Genomic DNA, 27,315 nt, shown 5'->3' on the forward strand with positions numbered 1-27,315 from the left:
CAATAAAGTTAAAAAGTCTATTATAATCCTTGCTTTCAAATATTTTCCTGAAAAACTTTCTCATTTTCATTCTTTTATGGGAATTTATTTCTTAGCACCTAAGTCTGGCTACTTTAATAAACAATTCCTTTCTGTGTTTTATTTTGGAAATTTTCAAACTCACAGAATAGTATCAATGCTATGTGAATTTTTATGCTCCTTTTATTCAGGCTTATACCAAATGGTAACCCTTTTATTAAGGGTTGTACTAAAGGATACTGCTTTTTTTAAAAAAAAATATTATTTATTTATTTGAAAGACAGGTGGGGGGAGGGTGGAAGAGAGGGAGAGAATGGGCACATCAGGGCCTCTAGCTGCTACAAATGAACTCCAGACACATGTGCTATCTTGTGTATCTGGCTTAGGTGGGTCCTGGAGAATTGAACCTGGGTCCGTTAGCTTTGCAGGCAAGTGCTTTAGCCACTAAGCCATCTCTACAGCTCCTCTGTGTGTGTGTGTGTTTTGGTTTTTCGAGGTAGGGTCTTGCTCTAGCTCAGGCTGACCTGGAATTCACTATGTAGTCTCAGGGTGGCCTCAAACTTATGGTGATCCTCCTACCTCTGCCTCCTGAGTGCTGAGATTAAAGGCGTGTGCCACCATGCCCAGCTTCCTTTGTGTTTCTTTAAATAGACAATTAAGAGTAAGTCACAACCAACAGGCTATTTCATCCTTAAATACTTTAGCCATGTCTCTTAAGAACAAAGTTTAGATCACAATTCACATATTAATACTCAAAAGTTTACTTCTGGTATAGTACAATCCATATTCAAGTAGCTCTGACTCAGCTAAGAATTATTTTGTGTTTTGTTTTCTATACAGGACCCAACTAGGGGCCATGGACATTGTGCTGGGCTGTCTTGCCTCATTATTCTTTTCTTTCTCTCTCTCTCTTTTTTGAGGTAGGGTCTTAGTCTATCTAGCCTAGGCTGACCTGGAACTCATTTTGTGATCCCAGGCTGGCCTTAAACTGAGTGATCTTCCTACCTCTGCTTTCTCAGTGCTGGCCTGAATCACACCACCAGCCTGACACTGCCTTTTTTTACAGAGGCCAAGCGAGATGTTTGTAAGTGCCCTTAAATCTGGACTTGTGTGATTATTTCTTGATGATCAGTCTCTTACTGTTGGTACGAAAACCATTAGCAATTCCTTTTCTTCTTTTCCTTTTATTTTTAAAAAATTATTTTTCCCCTCCCCTCCTCTCTTATTTTCCCTTTCCTTTCCTTCCCTCATTGCAGAAAGGTCCAGGAAGAGAAAAAATGAGTGGAGGTACCTGTTAGTAAGTGGAGAGAAATAGCTTAGCCTTTTCATTGCAATCTTATGTTTTCATGTGTGTATGTATTATATATTATATTTGTAAGGGGGGAGAGAGACAGAGAGAGAGAGAGTGAGAGGAAAGACAGAGAGAATGGGCACACCAGGGCCTCTAGCCACTGCAAACCAATGCCAGACACATGTACCATCTTGTGCATCTGGCTTGCATGGGTACTAGGGAATCAAACCTGGGCCCTTAGGCTTCACAGGCAGGTGCCTTAACTGCTAAGCCATCTCTCTAGCTCCCAATCTTACTGTTTTCTAAGAAAACAACATCTCTGCAAAATCCCATTAAAAAGATTAACAGATGAACCTGTTTGTTATGTTCAAATCACCTGCCAAAGGAATTTAAAAATTCAAGAGGCAGATATATTTAAAATATTTAATTAATTTATTTATTAGAGAATGACAGATAGAGAGAATGGACACAGCATGGCCTCCAGCCACTGCAAATGAACTCCAGGTACATGTATCACTTTGTGCATCTGGCTTTACGTGGGTATGGGGAATCAAACTGGGGTTGTTTGGCTTTGCAGATAAGTATCTTAACCACTGGGCCATCTCTCCCACTCCTGAGATTTTTTTTCTTAAACTTAAAAAAATAGTTTATTTATTTTAGTTGAGAGAGAGAGAGAGACAGAATCAGACAGACAGACAGAGGGAGGCAGATACAGAGAACAGACATGCCAGGGCCTCTAGCCACTGCAAATGAACTCCAGACGTATGCACCACCTTGTGTAAATGGCTTACATGGGTACTGGGGAATCAAACGTAGTTCCTTAGGCTTCACAGGCAAGCACCTTAATTGCTAAGCCATTTCTCCAGCCCTGATTTTTCTTTCTTTCTTTTGGCTTTACAAGGTAGGGTCTTTCTCTAGCCCAGGCTGACCTGGAATTCACTATGTAGTCTCAGGGTGGTCTTGAACTCCAGGAGATCCTCCTGCCTCTGCCTCCTGAGTACTGGGAGTAAAGGTGTGCACTACCATACCCAGCTTTCCTGAGATTTCTTTTTTAAAAATATTTTATTGGGCTGGAGAGATGGTTTAGCAGTTAAGCGCTTTTCTGTGAAACCTATGGACCCTAGTTCAAGGCTCAATTCCCCAGCACCCACGTTAGCCAGATGCACAAGGGGGCACACGCATCTGGAGTTCGTTTGCAGTGGCTGGAGGCCCTGGTGAGCCCATCCTCTCTATCTGCCTCTTTCTCTGTCTCTCTCAAATAAATAAATAAAAATATTTTATTTATTTGTATGCAGAGGAGAGAGAAAGAATGTCTGGGAAGCAGGGAGAGAATGGTTGAGTCAGGGCTTCTTGCCATTATAAATGAACTCTAGACACATGTGTTACTCTGTGCATCTGGCTTTATGTGGGTACTGGGTAATTGAACCTGGATTGTCAGGCTTTGCAAGCAAGTGCTTTGAACTGCTCAGCCATCTCCTTAGCCCATGAAATTTCTTCCTAGTTTCCTAAAACAGTCTTATACTGTCACTCTTTTGTTCAAATGCCTTTGATGTATCACTCCTATCAATTAAATAAAGTACAAACTTAGCCTGACATTCAAGGCATTTTGGGAGCCAAATTGCTCTCAATCTGTTGGGCCATGTTTTGGTGGACACTCCTTGTTCCAATGAAACTGTGGGTCAAAGTGACTGATGTTGGCCCATGCAGTTTAAGCATAATAGCGATGACAGGAGGAGGAAGGCTGGGAAAAGTTGGAGAAAGCATCCAAGGAACCAGAAGCTTCGAGAAAGCTAAGTAAAAGGAGAGAATGACCTGAGGCAAGACCCTGGTGTTTGAGACTTGTGATACAGTGAGATGGTGAGTTAGGGAACAATGATGGGACCAGGTTCCTGGAGAAATGAAATGGCTTGAAGGGTCCGAGGAAGAAATCCAGGACGCTCATTTAATGTTGCTAGGGATGACAGCAGAACTGTAAGTGGGTATGGTATGGACAGGCAAAGAAGTAAATAACTGTGGCAAAGAAGGACAGTGTGTAGCATGAAATGGAAAGTGTCATGAAAGTGCATTGGCTTGAAAGCAGCTGTAGTAAGTCAAGAAAATACCAGCACATTATGTAAGTAACTGCAAACTTTGTAACACCCAATAAGGCTTGAAGGCAAGTCTTCCACGAGGCTGATATATGCAAGCCAAATATGTAAGCTGCTAAATGATGCCTCAGTCACTGATAATTTCTGAAGATATTGGTTAGGTTGTCCTCAAAAAGAACAAGGATTTATGGAACCTATATTCCTTTACACCTTGGTTAAAAATGTCTTCAATCGCACACAAGTAAAGCAAAAAAATCAATGCACAACATGTAGAAGTCAGTTTCTTTTTTTCTTATATGATTTCTTGACTCTATACTTTCATTAATAACCTGTTTGGTTCTCTTCACATCATAAAAAAAAAGAAAAGATGGTAGGAACACAGACATGCACAAAACAGAAACTACTTCCTTCTTGAAAAGAGGCCCACATGGAAAATAGAGTGGAGATAGGCGCTTAGAATTGCAACTCACTAGTCACAGAATTAATTTCAGTTAAAAGACTTTAGAGTGGTCATCAACCTTCAACATATATAGAGACTCCTGATTAATTACTGACTTTATAAGTAACTGGTTCTATCTATAAGTAGTATAAGTATAAGGAAGGTCTTTTAAACAAAATACAGACTTTTAAATGACCATCCATGGATCTATGCCATTTGTGGCTCTTGGTTCTGTCCCTGGGAAAAAGCAGCATTGAATAAAGTGGATATAAACAAATGCAAGGTATATTATTATTATAGGTATCATGAAGAAAAAGGCATGTTAATAAATTTTCAGGTATCACTGATTATAAGAAGCATTACAATTTCAAGAGGCACACCCACAATCAATGAACATTCCTTTTCCACACAACAATCCTTCAAAATCATCTTCCCTGGAATCCTCCTTCAGGACTTTTTAAAAGCTTTTTTTTTTTTTTTTAATTGACAGCTTCCATACTTATAGACAGTAAACCATGATAATTTTCTCCCCTTCCCCACTTTCCCCTTCACAAATCCAAACTTCATATCTCCTCCCTTTCTCCATTAGTCTTTCTTTTATTTTGATGTCATCATCTTTTCCTCCTATTATGAGGGTCTTGTGAAGGTAGTGCTAGGCACTGCGAGGTCAAGGATATCGAGGCCAATTTCTATCTGGACAATTGCATTGTAAGTAGTCCTACCCTTCCTTTCACTCTTACATTCTTTCTGCCACTCCTTCTGCAATGGGCCCTGAGCCTTGGAAGGTGTGATAGAGATGTTTCAGTACTGAACACTTCTCCACCACTCCTTTTCAGCACTATGGTGCCTTTTGAATTATCCCAGAGGTCACCATCATATGAAAAGAGAAGCCTCTCTAAACAAAAGTGAAATTAACATTAATATGTGGGTTTGAACATTGAGTGCTTACAGCTTACAAGGCAGCTTCATAAGCACAATATATGCATTTAGCTAGGTAAGAGCAAGTGTTACACTCCTAAGGTTCATGACCACCATAGGCTTTGATTAGATTTTCAGTACCAGGCATGTATTCCCTTCCATAGAGGGGACCTCCAGTCAAAGTAGAGAGCAGATGGATTCCCCCACAACAGACATACCACTATTGCACCTGTTAGGTCATTTGGCCTGTATGGCCATACTTGAGGCTTCCAGTCTCCACTGTTTTCATTGCTGATGACTTTTGTCTCCCATAGAGCTGTATGCAGTGCAGCTTTTTCTAGCTTTCTGTCAGCTGGTCTACTGAGAGAGGTTTTTCAGCTCAGCCCCAGCCTGATTTCTCAGTGACCTTGCAACCCAACTCCAAGATGTAGAATCTTCAGCAATAGGGTCTTACCATCCATTTCCGGTGAGAAACTAAGAGCCTTGGCAATAGCCTGTAATGATTTAGGGGCATCAGGTACCTCTCTGGCCAACAACTCACTGGAAGGTATCCCATCCTTGGAACTGCAAATTTTCTAACAGCATTCTATGGCTTTTAGGTGTGCCATTATCTAGAAAAGTAGGTTTTCATGTGGCTTATTCACAAAATCCTGATTTTTTTTTTGGGGGGGGGAGGTAGGGTCTCACTCTAGCCCAGGCAGACCTGGAATTCACTATGTAGTCTCAATGTAGCTTTGAACTCATGGTGATCCTCTTACCTCTGCCTCCTCAGTGCTGGAATTAAAGGTGTGCACCACTATGCCCAGTAATATCCTGAATTTTGATTAACTTTCCCCCCCACACTTCTTTTACTCAATCTCTTCCCCTGACCTCACTTAGGTCATTCCAACCCCAGTAATCTGTTCATCTACTTACATATATACAATATCATCTCCTTAAGTCCTTCCCTCCCCCCCCCCTTACAGCCTCTTTCTAGTTTATTGGTCCTGCTACCGATATTTTATTCCAGCTGATACACAAGTCTAAACGTTTGTAGCTAGGATCAACATATGAGAGAAAACATAACATTTCTGGGCCTGGGATACCTCACTTAGTATAATCCTTTACAGATCAATCCATTTCCCCACAAATTTCATAATTTCATTTTTCTTTACTGCTGAATAGAACTCCACAGTATAAATGTATCACATCTTCATTATCCATTCATCAGTTGAGGGGCATCTAGGCTGTTTTCATGTCCTACCTATTGTGAATACAGTAGCAATAAACATGGATGTGTAAGTATCTCTTAGGTATGAAAAGAACCCTTAGGATACAGGCAGGAGTGCCATATGGTAAATCTATGTTTTAAAATTTATTTTATTTGTTATAGAGAAAGAGACAGAGACAGAGACAGAGAGAGGAGAAAGAGGCAGACAGAGAATGGGTGCACCAGGGCCTTCAGCCATTGCAAATGAACTCCAGAAGCATGGACCACCATGTACATCTGGCTTACATGGCTCCTGGGGAACTGAACCACAGTTCTTTGGCTTTGCAGGCCTTAACCGCTAAAGCCATTCCTCCAGGCCCCGGTATATCTATTTTTAGCAGTATCAAGAACCTCCCCATTGATTTCCACAAAGGCTGTACCAGATTATATTACCTCCAACAGTGTAGAAGGGTTCCTTTTTTCCACATCCTCGCCAACATTTATTGTCATTTGTTTTCTTTTTTTTTTTTTAGTTTTTCGAGGTGGGGTCTCACTCTAGCTCAAGCTGACCTAGAATTCACTATGTAGCCTCAGAGTGGCCTCAGACTCATGGTGATCCTCCTACCTCTGCCTTCTGAGTGCTGGGATTAAAGGCATGTGCCACCATGACTGGCTTCATTTGTTTTCTTTGATGATAGGCATTCTGACAGGAGATGAAATCTCAAAGTAGTTTTAATTTGCATTTCCCTGACAGCTAAGGATATAGACCATGTTTTTTTATGTTTATATGCCATCTTTATTTATTTATTTATTTTTATTTTTTTTGGTTTTTCAAGGTAAGGTCTCACTCTAGCTCAGACTGACCTGGAATTCACTATGTAGTCTCAGGGTGGCCTTGAACTCATGGTGATCCTCCTGCCTCTGCCTCTGGGGCGCTGGGATTAAAGGCGTGTGCCACCACGCCCAGCTTGTATTTCTTCTTTGGAGAACTCTCTATTTAGTTCCATAGTACATTTTGTAATTGGGCTGTTTGATTTCTTATTTAGTTTTCTAAGTTCTTTGTATATTCTAGATATTAATCCTCTATAGATGGCCAAGATTTTTTCTCCCATTCTGTAAGTTGCCTCTTTGATCTATTCGGTGTCCTTTGCTGTACAAAAGCTTTGTAATTGCATGAGGTCCCAGTGGTTAATTAGTGGTTTTATTTCCTGAGCAAACAGGATTATATTCAGAAAGTCATTGCCTATGCCAATATGTTTAAGGGGTTTCCCTACTTTTTCCTCCAGTAGTTTCAAAGTTTTTGGTTAGATATTAAGGTCTTTGATCCATTTGGACTTGATTAGTATACATGGGGAGAGATAAGGATCTATTGTCATCCTACATATAGCTATCCAGTTGTCCCAGCACCATTTGGTAAAGAGGCTATCTTTTCACTAATGAATATTTTTGGCATTATTTTTTTGTTGATAATCAGATGGCTGTAGCTGCATGGATTTACATTTGGGCCCTCTATTCTGTTCCACTGATCTACGTGTCTGTCTTTATGCCAGTACTATGCTGTTTTTGTTACTAGGGCTCTGTGATATAGTTTAAAAATCGGGTATTGTGATACTGTCAGCCTTATTTTTGTTGCTCAACATTGTTTTGACTATTCGAGGAATTTTGTGCATCCACATGCAATTTATTTATTTATTTATTTTGTTTTTCAAGGTAGGGTCTCACTCTGGTCCAGGATAACCTGGAATTAACTATGTAGTCTCAGGGTGGCCTCGAACTCACGGCAATCTTCCTACCTCTGCCTCCTGAGTGCTGGGATTAAAGGCGTGTGCCACCACATCCAGCTTTAGGATTTTTTTTTTTTATTTCTGTGAAGAATGCCATTGGAATTTTAATGGGGATTGCCATAAATGAGTAGATAAAATCTGTAGATTGACATTTTCACAATATTGGTTCATGCAATCCAAGAACATGGGATGTCTACATTTCCTAGTGTCTTCTGCAATTTTTCACTTGAGTCATTCAAAGTTTTCATTATAGACATCCTTCACTTCCTTGGTTGGGTTTATTCCAAGGTACTTTATTATTTTTTGAGATAATTGTGAATGGAAGTGATTCCCTAATTTCATCTTTAGCATGTTTGTTGTTAGTATATAGGAAAGTTACTGATTTTCATGTATTTATTTTGTATCCTGCTATGTCGCTAAAAGTGTTTATCAGCTCTAACAGTTTGCTGGTAGAGTCTTTTTTTTTTTTTTTTTTTTGGTTTTTCGAGGTAGGGTCTCACTCTGGTCCAGGCTGACCTGGAATTCACTCTGTCATCTCAGGGTGGCCTTGAACTCATGGCAATCCTCCTACCTCTGCCTCCCAAGTGCTGGGATTAAAGGCGTGCGCTACCACGCCTGGCTTGCTGGTAGAGTCTTTAGGCATAGAATATTATCATCTGAAAATAACGATAATTTGATCTCTTCCTTTCCAATTTGTATACCTTTTGTGAGTGTCTTATTGCTAAAGCTAAAACTTCTAGTACTATATTAAATAAAAGTGGGGACAGTGGACACCCTTGTCTTATTTCTGATTTTAGTGGAAAAGCTTCACATTTTCCCTGTTTAGTATTATGCTGGCTATAAGTTTGTCATAAATAGCCTTTATTATGTTGAGATATGTTCCTTCTATTCCCAGTCTCTGTATAACTTTTACCAAGAAGGGATGCTGGATTTTGTTGAATGCCTTTTCTGCATCTATTGAGATGATCATGTGATTTTTGTCCTTCAGTTCATTTATATAGTGACTACATTTATTAATTTGCATATGTTGAACCATCCCTGCATCTCTGGGTTAAACCCTACTTGGTCCCTTGGTTGGGGTAGATGATCTTTCAGATACATTCTTGTATTGTTTGCCAATATTTTATTGAGAATTTTTGCATCTATGTTCATCAGGGAGATTGATCTATAGTTTTTTTTTTTTTTTCTTCCTCTTTGTCTGGTTTTGGTATCAGGGTGATGCTGGCTTCATAGAAGGAGTTTGGTAGGATTCCTTACTTTTCTATTTTATGGAAAAGTTTGAGAAACATTAGTGTTAGTTCTTCTATGAAGGCCTGGCAAAATTCACCAGTGATTCCATCTGGGCCTGGAATGTTTTTAGTTGGGAGATGTTTTTATACCTGCTTGGACCTTCATATTTGTTATAGATCTATTTAAATTGTTTATCTCATCTCGTTTTAATTTTGGTAGGTCATATAAATCTAGGAAATTATCCATTTCTTTCAGATTGTCAAACTTTGAGGAGTATATATTCTTTTTTTAATTTTTGAGGTAGGCTCTCACTCTAGTTCAGGCTGACCTGGTATTCACTATGTAGTCTCAGGGTGGCCTAGAACTCATGGTGATCCTCCTACCTCTGCCTCCCAAATGTTGGGATAAAATGTGTGTGCCACCATTCCCGGCCTGGGGTATATATTATCAAAGCATGTCTTTATGATTTTTGGCATTTCTTTGGTATCTGTTGTAATGGTGACTTTCAAAGAACTAATTCTTTTTTTTTTTTTTTTGGTTTCTAGTTGATTAATTTCTTCCCTAATCATTATTATTTCTTCCCATGTATCAACTTTTGGTTTGCTCTGTTCTTTTATTCCCCCCAAGGCCCTTAAGGTGAAGCATTAAATTGTTTCCTTGTGACCTTTCTAATTTCTTTTTAAAAAATTTTTTTGGTTTATTTTTATTTATTTATTTGAGAGTGACAGACAGAGAGAGAAAGGCAGATAGAGGGAGAGAGAAAATGGGCGCGCCAGGACCTCCAGCCACTGCAAATGAACTCCAGATGCATGCGCCCTCTTGTGCATCTGGCTCATGTGGGTCCTGGGGAATCGAGCCTCAAACGGGGGTCCTCAGGCTTCACAGGCAAGTGCTTAACTGCTAAGCCATCTCTCCAGCCCTCTAATTGCTTAATATAGGCACTTAAAGTATAAATTTCCCTTTTAGGATTGCTTTCATTGTGTCCCAAGGGTTTTGGTATGTTGTGTCCTTCATTATCATTTGATTCTATGAATTACTTGATTTCTTCAATGACTCATTCATCATTCAGTAGTGTATTGTTTATTTTCCATGATTTTGTGTATGCTGTGTAGTTTTTCTTATTGCTAATTTGTAGTTTAATCCCATTGTGATCAAATAGAGTACAAGGAGTTATTTCAATTTTCTTGTATTTGTTAAGATTTGTTTTGTGTCCTAATGTATGGTCTATTTTAGAGAATGTTCCATGTGCTGCTGAGAAAAATGTATATGCTGGAGCATTTGGATGAAATGTTCTGTAGATATGTTAGGTCAATTTGTTCCATGACATCATTTAATACAGATGTCTGATTATTTTTTGCCTGGATGGCCTGTCAATTGATGAGAACGGGGTATTGAAGTCACTTACTACAACTGTGCTTGATATTATTGTGACCTTAAGTCTAATAGTGTTAGATGAAATTGGGAGTTTCCCTGTTAGATGCATATGTGTTTAGAATTGTAATGTCTTTCTGTTGAATTTTTTTTTTTAATCAATATAAAATGACCTTCTTTATCTTTCCTCACTAATGTTGGGTTGAAGTCTGTCCTGTCAGATATTAGGACTGCAATTTACCTGCTTGTTTCCTAGGCCCATTTGTTTGAGATACTGTTTTCCGGCCTTTCACCCTAAAATAGTGTCTTTCTTTTATAGACAGGTAAGTTTCTTGGAGGCAACAAAAGGATCCTGCCTTTTAATCCATTCTGCAAGCTTGCGTCTTTTGGTTGGGGTATTGAGGCCACTGGTGTTGAGGTTGAAAGGAATGTACTTATTCTCGCCATTCTTCTGTTTTGTAATGCTTCCTGTTTTCCCTTTAGTCTCTTGTATTAACTATTATTTGAGTATGATTTATTTTTTTCCTGTTTCCTCATGTGTGTGCTTTGCTTTTTCTTCAGTACGAAGGATCCCTTCAAGTATTTTTTATAGAGCTGGATTAGTGGCCTTTAGCCTGTTTTTGTCACGGAATGCCCTTATTTCTCCATCAATTTGGATTGGTAGCTTTGCTAGATAATCTTGGTTGATAGTTGTTATCTTTCAAAACTTGAATATATCATTCCAAGCCCTTTTGGCTTTTACAGTTTGTGTTGAGTAATCTGCTGTTGTCCTGATGGACTTGCCTTAATAAGTGACTTACTTTTTCTAACTGCTTTCAGTGTATTTTCTTTGGTTTACTTGTTTAGTAGTTAAATATAATAAGACAAGGAGAGGTTCTGTCTGTCTGGTTGTTCTAAAACCTTCCTATAGCTACACTGGCATCTCTTTTCCTATTTGGGGAAATTTTCTTCTATGATTTTGTTGAAATCATCTATTATGCATCTCTGGAGTGAAATTCTTCTTCTACTATACCCTGGATTCTTATGCTTGATCTTTTTTTTTTTTTTCTTCCAGTTTTTTGAGGTAGGGTCTTGCTCTAGCTCAAGCTGATCTGGAATTCACTATGTACTCTCAGGGTGGCCTTGAACTCTTGGTGATCCTCCTACCTCTGTCTTCTGAGTGCTGGGATTAAAGGTGTGTGGCATCATGCCTGGCTCTGTTTGATCTTTTTATGGTGTCCTGAATATCTTGAAATTCCCATTCATACCTTCCTATTAGCTTGTTTTTCTCTTTGTTGAACTGAATTAGATTTACCACCTAGGCTTCTACTTTAGAAATTCTGTTCTCTCCTTCATCCATTCTATTGGTGAGAATTTCTACAAAGTTTTTTTATTTTACTTGCTATTTTTCATTTCTAGTGTTTCTGATTGGTTTTTCTATTTCCTTACTCATGTCATGTATTGACCTCCTTATTTCATTAAATTGGTTTCATGTGTCTTCTTTGATTCTTTTGATTCTTTGAACATAGTTATAATCATTCTTTTGAAATTTTTCTCAGGTACTTCATCTAAATCAGTCTCACTGAAGGTAATTTCTGATGGATTTATAGTTTTAATGGAAATATATTGTCTTGGTATTTTGTGTTTCTTGTATTATAATGTACAGATTTTTGCATCATGGGTTAATTTGATGCTTGGGTTTTCTAACTATCTGCATTGTTAGATGTGTAAATTTGATGTTCTCTATCTCCCAGGTAAGAGCTCAAGGTGCCAGGTGTGGCGACTCTCACAGTCCCAGCAGAAGTGACCCCAGGTGTCGGGTTTGCCTGCTGTGAGAGTATTCTAGGAGGCTGGGTGGAGCAAAATACAGGCAAATTCTAAAACTCATCTGAACAATATACACCTTTAATCAAAACCAGCAGGGAGTATTTACGTAAGAGTGGGTATTAAAACAAACAGATCATCTAACAAAGTCAAAATCTCTAAGAATGTGTGTTGGCCCACTTTCTTAATCCTGTCAACTGGGAGGCTGAGATTTCCGGTTTGTAAAGGGCTCTATGTCAACCTGTGGCCAAGTGAGACCCTGCCCCCATGAATGACAGAAGAGACAAAGGCAGTATAAATCAGGAGGCAGCAACAAATGACAACCCCAAAATATAGCTTATTTAAGAATGGCAAAACCAACCATTCATCAGATTTAACACATAAATTGCTTTGACATGAAAGGTGTGATTAGCACTTCCAATGCAGGCCTATATACCAGTCTTTCTTGGTGGGTACTAACCTGGTGTAAGTAGGCCCTGTTGCCTTTTGGGATGGCTTTGGTCTCAGCTATGCAGCATGTCCACCTGGGTCCCTCTTACTGCGCTGTGGGCTCAGACAGGCTGGCTGAGTCTACGGCAGCTCTGATCATCTGCTGGGTGCTGTGTAGCTGAGTTCCCTTCCACAGGTCTCCTGTAGTTTCTGGTGCTGGTGGCTGGGGAAGGGGAGGCTGTGGAGGGTGCCTGAAGATGTACAGGAGCTATGTGGCTGCTCCCCCTATCCACTTTTTCAGGAGCTGCTCAGCTAGTCCCTGCTGTCTCCTCCTTCAGGTTTCTCCAGTTTGTGAGGAGGCTGGTGTGAGTGGAAAATCCTGTCATCTGGCTTCTCCTGTGGCTCAGGCAGTGTGTGGTGGCTGTGTGGGCCCATGCCACTGCTAGAGCCACTTCTGTCTGCTTCTGTGGTCTCTAGAAGCTCTAGGTCTCTCCTACTTCTCTGCTGTGGTTGTTAATTTCTTATACACCTTCACTTTTTGGCAGAAGAGTACATTTTGTTATTTTTCTGCTTATTTCCCCGGTAGGCTGCTTTGGTGTGGCTCTGACATTGCCATCTTACCTAGAAGTCCAGGAGTTTTAAAAAATATTTTATTTATTTGAGGGGGGGGGGAGAGGGAGAGGCAGAGATACAGAGATAGAATGGGTATGCCAGGGCCTCTAGCCACTGCAAACAAACTCCAGACGCATGCACCCCCATGTGCATCTGGCTTACGTGGGTACTGGGGAATTGAACCTGCGTCTTTAGGATTCGTAGATAAGTACCTTAACCGCTAAGCCATCTCTCTAGTCCATACTATTCTTAGAGCCCCAAATCATTCATATTTTCTGTTGTTTTAAAAACTTTATTACAATATATTCATCATAAAAAGAGGTTTATTTCATCATATTTTCTTTCATCTAGATCACGTACTTTGGCCATATTCACTTGTTATTCCTGTTCACTTATCCCTAGCCCCTTCTTTTTCTGCTTCTATACCATGTGTATGTGTGTGTGTGTGTGACATTTTCTTTATCCAATATCTGCTGATGGGCATCAAGACTAAGGCTATAACCTGGGTACTGTGAATAGTGCTGCAATTAATGCAGATGTGCTAGTATCCCTGCAGTGCACTCAGAAACCCTGGAATACATTCACAAGAGTGGCATACTTAGAGAATATGGTAAGCTTTTTTAATTTTTTTGATAGAGAGAGAAGGGGGTGGGTAGGCACACCAGAGCCGCCAGCCACTGCAAATGAACTTCAGATGCATGTGCCACCTTCTGCATCTGGCTTATATGGGACCTGGGGAATCAAACCTGGGTCCTTTGGCTTTGCAGGCAAGTGCTTTAACTGCTAGACCATCTCTCCAGTCCTCATAGTATAGTTTTGTTTCTGTTTGAGGCACCTCCATACTGATCTCCATAGCTAGCTGGATCAATTTATATTCCAACTGGCAGTACATAAAGTTTTCCTCCCATTTCTCCAGTTTTTACTTGTTTTCTTACAAGTCTGCCATTCTGATGGGTGAACTGGAATCTCAATACAGTTTTAATTTATATATCCCAATTTATTAAAGAGAATCTGAAACTTACAGAAGAGAAAAAAAATTAAAAGTATGTCTCTTCCCAGAACCATTAAGGGTATGTTCTTGGGCTGGAGATTAAGCATATATTCCCTTTGTTAAGTGTGGGCTTTGCATAGTGACTTTCCAAATGTATTGCACCTGGGTTGGAGAGATGGCTCAGCGGTTAAGACACAGCTCTGCAAATCTTAAGGACCTGAGTTTGATTCCCCAGTATCCATATAAAGCCAGATGCACGAGGTGGTGCATGCATCTGGAGTTCTTTCAGTGGCTAGAGGCCCTGGCACACCCATTCTCTCTCCCTCCTTCTCTCTCTTCTGCTTTCTCTATCACACTCTGTCTTAATAAATAAATAAATAAATAAATAAATAAATAAATAAATAAATAAATAAATGTATTGCACCAAATAAAATATGGTGTCCTGGATGGGATCCTGGGACAGAAAAAGGACACAGCGTTAAAAAATGCAAAGAAAGTAAGTGACTTTAGTTAGTAATTACATAATGATTAGTTAAAAATATTGATCTAGCCAGGTGTGGTGGTGTATGCCTTTAATCCCAGCACTCTAGAGGCAGAGGTAGGAGGATTGCCATGAGTTCCAAGGCCACCGTGAGAATACAGAGTGAATTCCAGGTTAGCCTAGGCTAGAGTGAGACCCTATCTTGAAAAACAAACAAAAAAATATTGATCTATTAATTTGCTAAATGAAAAAATTAATTTGTTAATAGAAAAAAAAGCACAGGGTTTATGAGAACTCTGTACTATCACCACAACTTTTTTCCTTAAAACTGTTAGAATTAAGTCCACTTTTTGAAAATTCATTATATAAAAGTCTAAGCACATCAACATAAGAGCTGCTATCCATTTAAAAATGTCTTTCAGGGTTGGAGAGATGGCTTAGTGGTTAAGGCACTTGCCTGTGAAGACTAAGGACCCATGTTCGATCTCTCTCCAGATCCCAATAATAAGCCAGACACACAAACATGATGCAAGTACAAGGTCTCACATACGCACTAAGTGGTGTAAGTGTCTGGAGTTCGACTGCAGAGGTTGAGGCCCTGGCATATGAATTCTCTCTAAAACAAAAAAGTAAAAAAAAAAAAATGTCTTCTATCCTGTAGCCCATGAAACTTATTCCTAAACCACTTTTCTAAACCTAGAGATTCTTACTATTATTTTATTTTTTAAACTTATTGTTACTTATTGTTATATTATTTTTTCTCTTTGAAAGTTTGAAAGACAGAGAGAATGGGTATGCCAGGGCCTCTGAAAATAAACTCCAGATGCATGTGTCATCTTGTGCATCTGGCTTATATTGGGTTGGGGGAGCTGATGTTGGTTTTGGGGAGTCAAATCTAAGTCCTTAGGCTTTAGAGAAGTGCCTTAAGTGCTAAGCCATCTCCCAAGTCCTATTATTATTTTACTTACTATTATTTTACTTTTCTGCTGCCAGTGGGAAAAGGATAAGTACCAAGATAGAAAAAAAAAATCGATCCAGGCTGGGCGTGGTGGCGCATGCCTTTAATCCCAGCACTCGGGAGGCAGAGGTAGGAGGATCGCCATGAGTTCGAGGCCACCCTGAGACTCCATAGTGATTCCAGGTCAGCCTGGGCTACAGTGAGACCCTACCTCGAAAAATAAAATAAAATAAAATAAAATAAAATAAAATAAAATAAAATAAAATAAAATCAAGTTGAGAGTTCTAACAAGGCAGGAAGGTGAGTAGGTAAGTCATCTGAAATCCCCACCAGGTGGACAGATTTTGCCATCCAGTAAAGATATATATGACCACAGAAAAGTTAAGAACTTAAATATGATTTTGAGAGAACAAAGAATAGAGTGAGACATTAAAGAAACAGGTCTGTATGCTGAACAAAATATTCTAAGTGTTTTTCTGATGAGTGTGTAACAAGAACATCTCCACTGAGAATGACTCAGACAAAGAATTTATTCGGTTTGGAAAAGAGAAAACAGTGATCAGTGGCCTAGAAGATCTAAGGAAAAAAAAAAAAAGGCAGTGGTTCTCACATCAAGAAATAACTGAGGGGGCTGAGGAGGATGGCTCAATAGTTAAAGGCTTTTGCTTACAAAGCCTGCCAGCCTGGGTTTAATTTCCTAGCAACTCACATATAGCTGGATGGCATGGTATGCCCAACACACACACACACACACACACACACACAAATTAGAAAAAAGATACAACTTCAAATCTTTTCACATACTAAGATGAGACTGCTTGCAGATAATTCACAAATTCCCAAACAAAATGGCTTATTTTTCTTCTCTAATCTTAAAAAAGTAAAATCATGATGCAAAAGACTTTCAATGAATGGATTACTATTTCTTTTATTAACAATGTTTCTATTTTTTTCATTAAATAACTATGGAACTTCCTGGTTTAAATAAAACACTGCAATAGTGTACTTTACATATGATATAGATTTAGGACTGCCTTAATAGTTAATCTTTCAATCTCATACCCAAAGGCACTTGTCATGACTATTAATTATAGTATCTTTCTTAATTTTTTATACTTTTCTTATTCACTTTTAAATATCATACTGTCCTTATAAGTTTTAAATGTCTACCTTGAAGATTTAAAATAGAAATAAAATAACAAGAGATACCCTCATGGACACTTGGTATTATCTCAAAGTAGTACTATCTGAGGTCATGTAACTACATACTTTCTGCCTCTATGAACTGATTTTTCTAGGCATTTCATATAAATGGAATTGTCTAATAGTTGGCTTTTGTCTGGCTTCTACTTAGCACATTGCTTTCAAGGTTCATCCATATAGTAAGATCTAATTCTATTTCCTTCTTTATTTCTTTTCTTTTTTTAAGACAGGGCCTCACTCTATAATTGGGACACAGTATATAGCCCAGGCTATCCACTTGTCTCAGCCTAGTTAATTCTATTTCTTTGCTAAGTTGTACTCCACTGTATGGACAGAACACATTGTGTTCATCTATGTACCCATGGATGGCCCACTCTATGAAGTACTGCTGCCAGGGGCACTGGTATAAACGTCTTTGTGGTCATTTCTCCTGTTTTCCTTCCCTCCCTCCCTCCCTCCCTCCCTCCCTCCCTCCCTCCCTCCCTCCCTCCCTCCTTCCTTCCTTCCTTCCTTCCTTCCTTCCTTCTTTCCTTCCCTCCCCCCTCGTAGATTGCTAAGAATAGGACTGATGAGTCATGTAGTAAACTCATGTTTAACTTTTAAGAAACTGTTAAACTATTTTCCGAACTGGTTTTATATCCCCCCAGCAATAAATGAAGACTCTGGTTTCTCCACATACTCAATCAAAGTTGGTATCATCTGACTAATTATAGTCATTCTAGAGAATGTGAAATTATTTCATTGCGTGTTCTTTTTTGGGGGGACGGGTTCGAGGTACGGTCTTGCTCTAGCCAAACTGACCTGGAATTTACCATGTAGTCTCAGGGTGGCCTCAAACTCATGGTGATCCTCCCAATTCTGCTTCCCAAGTGATGGGATTAAAGGCATGCACCAATGCATTGGGCTGGCTCTCGTTCTTCTGATTGTATCTTTCTAGTGAATAATGAAATCACTGAATCCTTTATGCTTTGTAAAATTAGGTTGTCTTATTGCTGATTTTTAAGGTCTAATCTACACAGAAGTCTCCTGTAAGATAGCTCTAAATACAATATAATGGCATTTCCTATTTTCCACAACCTTTATATGTACTTCTATTCTGTATTTGCCTTATAAAAGTTCCACTTCCTGTGAAGATTACATGGTTCTCTACCCCTGAATCTCCTTACTTTGTTATCACAACCTGTAAAGATACTGCATAGCCAAATAAGTTTGGGGAACAATAGATTTATTAAAATAAAACAGGTTCTTTCCTCTGAGACTTTTTAGAGACTTTAGTATAGTAATGAGGAGCCCCTACCAGCAGCCAACATTTCAAGTACTTTCCAAAACTCACCTGCTGTTTGCCTCTCTTCTTCTGTAGGTTATCTATGAACATACCTTAGTAATGCTCTGAGGTGTACAGATGGACAATCTGCATTATTTACAGACTTCCCCATTTCTAAACAAAAATAATTTAAATATTCTTAAAGATTCCAATTCCTTCTCTTATAATCTCCAGATCTTCCAATATAGTAAAAGACTCATTTTTTGTTACTTTTATGTGGCTTATATATATATATAAAACAGTGTCATTAGGAAAGAGAAATCCATTTTGCTCAGCTGAGCTTATCTCTGTCCACTTTTATCTTTGTTTTCTGTGAAGAAGAAATCAGCATGGAATGAAGATAAGCTACATAGGTCCAAAGTTTCAAACAGTTTCTGTTCCCCCCTAAGACAATGCAGAAAAGCAAACATACCCTTGGCTCTGAGGCACAAGCAAACAGCTGCCTGAACCTCATGTTCCCACAAAGAGATCTATCCCAAGCAGATTACCCTTGGCTTCTCTGAAAAAATTAAGTCATAGGACTCCAGTGATTACAGAGGATGAAAAATGAAGCATTCTATTCTAACCTCTAAACTCTCTTTTGTTTTCTTCATTGATCATGTGTTTACTTTTGCAATTAGAAAAAATAGTTTTAAAAGTTTTAGTTTGAAAAGAAGAAAACATGTCATAGAACTGTACACTTTAAGTTTATCTGCACTATTCCATCAAGATATATGTACAAGGCGCTGGAGAGATGGCTTAGCAATTAAGGCGCTTGCCTGGGAAGGCTAAGGACCCAGGTTTGACTTCCCAGAACTCATGTAAGCCAGATACACAAGATGGTGCATGTGTCTGCAGTTTGAATGCAGTGGCTAGAGGCCCTGGCATGGCAATTCTCTCTGCCACGCCCCCCATAAAGACAGATATATGAACAAAAGCAGCAATGGTCTTCAAGATGAACAAGTCTTTGTTTAAAAGAAAAAAACCAAAAACCTGGCTGTTCTGATTGGCTGTGCTGGATGCTAAAAAAAAAAAAAAACAAATAAAAAACAGGAAAGTAAAAGTGAATTATATAAAAATTTAATTCAGGGTGAAAAGTCAATTTCTTAACTTAAATAGGACATTATACTGTAAAATCTTTATAAATTCAAAACTAAAAGTTACCTAGTTTCAGCCTAAAATGACAGACTAACGAAACTGGATGGACATTAGCCAAGCAGGGTCTAAGTCCTCTTGTATACTGTCTTTACCTACTTCAATCTTCCAGTCTCTAAGTCATACATGGTTATGAGGACTAGCTAAGATACCTATTTTGAAAGCTCTTAGAAAAGTGGTATATATACAGTACTCAATAAATTGCAACTATTGCTTTGAAAAGAATTGCATTGCAAATATCCCGAGTACTTCTATAAGAAATGAAGACACAGTGTTACAACCATATGTACTAACCACTAAATTAGTTTCAACATTTATTCTGATGAGATAAGGAATTCTTCCTGGACAGATAATCCTCGAGAATCATGACATAGTCTGGGCAATTAATTATGAATCAAACATATTCTTTCAATATTGTTATGGAAATGTAGACTGTAAAACAAATACAGAATCAACCATACCCAGTTCTTGAATAATTTTATAATCATCTTGGTCATTATTTAACAGAAGAAAAAAGTTTCAAACATCTCTACAAATGAGAATATCAAAATTCAATTATAAAATTCTGTTAAAAATTATGATTTCACCAAAGATAGAATACCTACCTACACAGCAATAATTTCAAAACAAGAAAAATGAAACCTAGAAACCCCTTTCTTGTTTACCTGGGTGAGTCATGGTGACTGGCTCCTCTTTGGATTTATTATTGTAGATGACTACAGCAACTGCATTGTGGAAAGCAGCCCGTGATATTTTCTCTTTGAAGGTGCAATTTCCTCTTTGCAACAAAGCAATCCACTGTTTGATATTAGGAGGGACAGAGAATCGTGTTTGAGGATCACAGCCCAGATGATCAGCAACTAGACAAAAGAAAAAACACTATTAAAGATAAATGAATTCAGTAAGTTTTTTACCAAGGTGCTCAACTGTTCTTTGAATGCTATTTGATCTGCAGCTCAATGCCAGCAGTGGTATGTATTTTCACAAAGGGAAATGCAATGGATCTAATCAATGTTTGAATGGGTAAAGAGATGTTCCATCAAAATGTTGCCTCTACTGCAAATGAAAGCAAAGGAATTATTTTTTTTTTGTACCTGACAAAATAAAAGGATCAGTAAAAACCAGGATAAGATAGTAAGAGAAAGAGGAGAGAAGGCAAATATAGAAAATCCCAGAAACTCAAATGACAACTCTAATTCTGATGTCCTACCCAATCATTTGCACTTACTAGTCTCTAAGCACAACACCATACTACTTCTACTATCACTGCCACCATCACCACCACCACGCCACACTACTTCCATCACTCCTACCATCACCACCACCACCATCACTGCCATACCACCATCACCACTGTCATCCCTGCCACCACCACCACCACCATCACTGCCACACCACCATCACCACTGTCATCCCTGCCACCACCACCACTACCATCACCATCACTGCCATACCACCATCACCAGTCATCACTGCCACCACCACCACCACCATCACTGCCATACCACCATCACCAGTCATCACTGCCACCACCACCACCACCATCACTGCCATACCACCATCACCACTGTCATCCCTGCCACCATCACCATCACCATCACCATCACTGCCACACCACCATTACCACTGTCATCCCTGCCACCAGCACCACCACCATCACTGCCATACCACCATCACCAGTCATCACTGCCACCACCACCACCACCATCACTGCCATACCACCATCACCAGTCATCCCTGACACCACCACCACCATCACTGCCATACCACCATCACCAGTCATCCCTGCCACCACCACCACCACCATCACTGCCATACCACCATCACCACTGTCATCCCTGCTACCATCACCACCACCATCACTGCCATACCACCATCACCACTGTCATCCCTGCCACCACCACCACCACCATCACTGCCACCATCACCACTTTCATCCCTGCCACCACCACCACCACCACCACTGCCATACCACCATCACCACTGTCATCCCTGCCACCATTACCACCACCATCACTGCCATGCCACCATCACCACTGTCAGCCCTGCCACCACCATTACCAGTCATCCCTGCCACCATCATTACCACCATCACCACCACCGCCACTGCCACCACTGCATTACTACCACCACCACCACTCCACCACCATCACCACTACTATTATTGCCACCACTACTGCCATTGCCATCACCACCACCACCCCCCCTGCCACCATCACTACCACCTCCATCACTACCACCACCACTATTCTGTTACCACTGCCACCATGAGGAAAAATAATTTTGAAGTAAATAAGGAAGCCAAAGTAATCTTTAGTTCAGTTACCAAGTGATCCTATTGAAATTCAAGCATGGTTGAACATGGTTGAATGGGCACACCAGGGCCTCCAGCCACTACAAACAAATGAACTTCAGATGTGAACTCCAGATGCATGCACCCCCTTGTGCATGCGGCTTACGTGGGTCCTAGGGAATCAAACTTGGGTCCTTTGGCTTTGTAGGCAAGCACCTTAATCACTAAGCCATCTCTCCAGCCTGGTTGAACAACCATATGTACAAAGCAAAGTAGAAAATTTCATTTGGGGCTTATACTTAATAGTGAGAATAGTATGAAAGAAGAGTAACATATTATTCTCTATATTTTCTGGAAAATTACTATACAAATCTACATTGAGGTACATTGATACAGTACACGAGAAGATACTAAGACCATCTCCTGACCTATGAATTATATGGCCACAGTTCTAGATCTTTCAGATACTTTGCTTCAATACTCATAAATGCATTTCAAGCTGTCCAACTAAGTTCCTCAATCCTTAATTCATTTACATCCTGAAAAGAAACCTGACCTCCCACTCCAGTTTAGAGTAGACTAGAGAAAAGGTGGTCCACAAGGAGAAAACAGTTAAGTCAGGGCTGCTGACTATCAGTCTGCCAGCATACAGTGGCAGAGGCCAGAGGCTCCATGCTCCCCAAGCCTTCTGTACTCAGTCGTGGCCTGTCCTTTGTATACTGAGGAGAAAGAGGGGGAAGGGCAACACATTGACTCAAAGGCAAACTAAGCAGAGGCAAATAAATCACACTTGCTACAAAGTCTCTCAGTAGAATACACAGGAAGTGGGAGATGAAGCTTCCACAGTTTGTTGTGATGCTGCCTACAATGTCTGCTCTTTAAAATGTTAATCCCTTTTCAAAGAATTTGTTAAGGAAGGGCGGGTTTTCTGTGTGTTTGTGTGTGTATATGTGTAGAGTAGTAAGTGCCAAGTGAGGATGTAGCTAATTGGTACAGCAGTTGCCTAACATGTGTAAAACCTAAGGTTCTATCCCCAACAACAGAAAAATTAAGTGAAAAAAAACCTATGTCACTATTTTAGTAGTCAGCTACTGAAAGACAGTCATCATATTATGAAACTTTAAAATTCTGAAAGACTTTTTACTTCCAGCAATATGTTTCACACATATTTATGCTGTTTTAAAATACAAGCATTTAGGCCACTATCAGAGGAAACTGTCCAATACTGTGTTCAAACAGAGAACAATCAAAGAAGTGGCTTCAAATTTCCTTTGTTACCTTTCAAAACACACTGCTGCATCAACCCTGCAGAAAGATGCAGAATTGAGAATATCTACAGATAGCTGCACTTTGTCTTCGAGAACTTTCAATTCTCTGTGACATCCTTCTTCCTGTGGTTTCACATGTACTTACAATACAGACAAGATGAAAGTGTACTTATGGAATCAACAAGACCTGGGTCCAAGTTCTAGATCAACTACTTATTAGCTTACCAACAGTGACTCTGACCTATAACTTTCATCTATTACAACAATTAAGGCCTGGAGAAATGGCTCAGCGGTTAAGGTGCTTGCCTGCAGAGCCTAACGACCTGAATTTGATTCTTTAGTACACACATAAAGCCATATACGCACAAAGTGACACATGAATCTGGAGTCCATTTGCAATGGCTAGAGGCCCTGGTGTGCCCATTCTCTCTGCTGCTCTCTGCTTGCAAATAAATAATTTTTTTTTCTTTTTGTTTTTTGGGGTAAGGTCTCACTCTAGCCCAGGCTGACCTAGAACTCACAATGTGGTGTTGGGGTGGCCTTGAACTCATAGTGATTCTCCTGCCTCTGCTTCCTGAGTGCTGGGATTAAAGACATAAACCACCATGCCTGCCTAAGTATTTTTTAAATTGGTTTTTGTGAGTGGTGCTGGGGGTTGAACCCTGGGCCTCATGTAGACTAGGTGAGTGCTCTAACACTGAACTACACCCCCAGCCTTATATTCTTTTTAAAAATATCTTCTTTATTTATTAGAGAGAGAGAGGCAGATAGACAGAGAGAGAATGGGCACGACAGGGGCGAATTCCAGATGCATGGGCCACCTTGTGTATCTGGCTTATGTGGATACTGGGGAATCAAATCTGGATCTTTAGGCTTCACAGGCAAGTGCCTTAACCACTAGGCAATCTCTCCAGCACCCCCACCCTCATATTCTTTTTAAAAAAATATTTTTAAAGATTTTTTTTTTTAATTTTTGAGAGGAGAGACAGAGACAGAGAGAGAATGAATGGGTATGCCAGGGCTTTCAGCCACTGTGAATGACATACAGATGTGTACACACCCTTGTATGCATGTGTGACATTGCATGCTGGTATCATTTTTGCATCTGGCTAGGTGGGACCTGGAGATTCAAACAAACATTCTTAGGCTTTGCAGGCAAGTGCCTTAACCGCTAAGCCATCTCTTCAGCCCTCCCCCAAGTCTTATATTCTTATCTGAGTTATACAAGTTAATTTTTTGTTTATTTTTATTTATTTATATGAGAGCAAGAGAGTGAGGAAGTGAGAAAGAGCGCACACCAGGGCCTCCAGCCACTGCAGATGAACTCCAGATGCATGCGCCACCTTGTGCATCTGGCTTATGTGGGTCCTGGGGAATTGAGCCTCGAATCAGGGTCCTTAGGCTTCACAGGCAAGCATTTAACTAGCCATCTCTCCAGCCCCTGAGTGATACAAGTTTAAAAAAGCAACAACCCTGTAATAATTTCTTTACTCTTGAGTGCTATTGATCCTATTAATCCAGCTTGGAGCCTTGGGGATATTTAGTGCTAATATACATAAATTCCTCCAAAGACCTACAGCAGCCTAAACTCCATAGTACTCTGCTCTTAACCTCTGTGCCACTCTGTCCCCTGAAGAAGAGAATAGCAGGTAAGTAATATCACCCATGTTCTTAGGCTGAAAAGACAAAATAAGGTGCACATGAAACAAAATATCAAATCCATTGAAGAGAACTTAAAAATTCTCCTTCAGGGAGAAGAGACTCTATGTACAAATGCAGGATCAAGAAAAATCCCAACAGACTGCATGTGCAAAAGAATATTCTCTCACAAGTTCATCCAAGTCCCATCTGAAGTGGTTTGACTCTGGTGTTCCCCACAAACTTATATGTTCTGAATGCTAGTTACCCAGCTTGTGGCAACTTGGGAACTGGTGCCTCCCGGTAGTGATGTATTGTTGGGGGTGGACTTATGGGTATTATAGCCAACTTTCCCTTGCCAGTGTTCGGTACACTCTCCTGCTGCTGCTGTCCACTTGATGTTGGCCAGGAGGTGATGCCCACCCTCTGATCATGCCGTCATTTTTCCCTGCCATCATGGAGCTTCCCCCTGAGTCTATAAGCCAAAATAAACCCTTTCTTCCCACAAGCTTCTCTTGGTAGAGATGGACTGCAACACCATCCATAAAAGGTTCCAAAAGTATGACATTAAGAATGTAACACGTAAGACAGGTGTGGTGGCGCATGCCTTTAATCCCAGCACTCAGGAGGCAGAGGTAGGATGATCACTCTGAGTTTGAGGCCACCCTGAGACCATATGGTTAATTCCAGGTCAGCCTGCACCAGAGTGAGACCCTACCTCAAAAAACCAAAAAAAAAAAAAAAAAAAGTAACATGTAATATCAAACAAGAATAAGATATGTGAGCTTCTGTTCCAGGATGTAGTATTTATTCTTCTGAAGAAGAAAATAGGTTTTTATTAGTATTTAATATAGTGGTAGTATAATTATTTTATCTAGTTATTCCTTCCTACAATCAAAGAATGAACAATGTGCCCAGCATGGTGGCGCACACCTTTAATCCCAGCACTCGGGAAGCAGAGGTGGGAGGATCGCTGAGAGTTGGAGGCAACCCTGAGAGCTACATAGTGAATTTCACGTCAGTCTGAGCTAAAGTGAGACACTACCTTAGGAAAAAAAAAAAAAAAAAAAAGAAGAATGAACAATGAAAATAACATTAATGGGTCTAAAATAACTTTCCACCATGATTAAATGGTACTACTTCAAATTTAATACCAGTTGTTCATGCTTGAAGCAATTTATGTAGTGAAGACATATAATACATCAAAAACCTGAGCAATTACGAACCATTAAGATGTGCCAATGGTATTTTATTCAAATTCAGAATCACTTTATTTTCATTTTCTTCTAAGTTCAGAAGAAGATATTATCTCTGACTTTTAGAAAATTTATATCAATCAATCAATCATCTATCTATCTGCATCTGGGCACACCAGGGCTTCCTGTGCATCAGGCTTGCGTGCATCCTGGGGATTTGAACCAGGGTCCTTTGGCTTCAGAGTCAAAGGCTCTAACCGCTATACCATTTCCCAGTTCCCACACCAGGGCTTCTTGACACTATAAACAACACCAGACACTTATGCCACTTTTTGAGTCTGGCTCATATGGGTGGCTTGGGAATTGAACCTGGACTAGTAGGCTTTGTAAGAAAATGCCTTTAACCACTGAGCAACCTTCCCAGCTCCATCTCTGACTTCTCTGTACCCATTACTGAGCTGAGAAAAAATTAGAAGTCATAACAAAAATCTGAAATTACAGATAATACAAAATATACCATACAAGAAATTTAGAGCTGAGGGTGTTATAGATCCTGCCTAGCATATGTGAGGCCCCAAGTTCAATTCCCAGTACCATGAGAAATAAAAACAAAACTAGCATAAATTTTGTTTCCTATATGGATTTTCTTCTTGAGTCCCCAAATAATGAGATTTGTATTTACTTCTTTAGAAAAACCAATTATAGGATTCTCATCTCAAACTTCTCTTACACTTAGTATACCAAGTACCAAAGAGAAATACAATGGCTTAAATGCTCTGTCTTAAACTTTACAGCATCTGTAAACTTACGGGAGTGATTAACATAATAGAAAACACCAACCATAAGAAGACTTAGAGGGCTGGAGAGATGGCTTAGCAGTTAAGGTATTTGCTGCAAAGCCAAAGGACCTCAGTTCGACTACCCAGGACCCACGTAAGACAGATGCACAAGGGGACGCACACATCTGGAGTTAGTTTTCAGTGGCTGGAGGCCCTGACATGGCCATTCTCTCTCTCTCTCTCTCTCTTTCTTTCTCTCTCTCTCTCTGCCTATTTTTGTATCTCTCTCAAATAAATAAATAAAAATAAAAATGTTTAAAAAAAGAATGCTTAGAAACTGGGCTGGAGAGATGGCTTAGTGGTTAAGCACTTGCCTGTGAAGGCTAAGGACCCCGGTTCGAGGCCTGATTCCCCAGGACCCACGTTAGCCAGATGCACAAGGAGGCACAGGTGTCTGAAGTTTGTTTGCAGTGGCTGGAGGCCCTGGTATGCCCATTCTCTCTCTCTCCCTCCCTCCCTCCCTCTCCTTCTGTCTGTTGCTCTCAAATAAATAATAAACAAAAAAAATTTTAAAAAGGAATACTTAGAAACTTAGGGAAGGAAGAGGGCAGTATATAGTAAATGCATTGTGGGGGCTGGAACCTAAATGGAACCCTTGAAAACTGCTTAAGCAGCAAGAATGGAGGTACAGAAATTACGATCATGCTAACACAAGATGGGACTAGGGATGTAGCTCAGCTGGAAGCATGCATGAGGCTCTGGGTTTTAATCCCTAGCATAGAAACATTAGTAAGTCATAAATCCACTGTGATAAAGCAGAACCAAAAACCAACCCTTCTCTTGAGTTCTTATGGGAATCAGGTAAGATGATAATGTGCA

At 39.8% G+C, this 27,315-nt stretch overlaps 1 protein-coding gene across 2 annotated transcripts in view; it reads right to left on the reverse strand.

The window, feature by feature from the left end:
• Positions 1–27,315, reverse strand: part of Rnf130 (ring finger protein 130) — a 143,198-nt gene that overhangs the window by 80,660 nt on the left and 35,223 nt on the right. For both annotated transcript variants that reach the window (XM_045152154.1, XM_004666610.3), the window contains exon 2: positions 19,928–20,122. In XM_045152154.1, the coding sequence (XP_045008089.1) occupies positions 19,928–20,122 (195 nt within the window). The remainder of the gene's footprint in view (positions 1–19,927; positions 20,123–27,315) is intronic.

Source organism: Jaculus jaculus, chromosome 6 (genome assembly GCF_020740685.1).
Source record: "Jaculus jaculus isolate mJacJac1 chromosome 6, mJacJac1.mat.Y.cur, whole genome shotgun sequence".
Lineage (NCBI taxonomy): Eukaryota > Metazoa > Chordata > Mammalia > Rodentia > Dipodidae > Jaculus > Jaculus jaculus.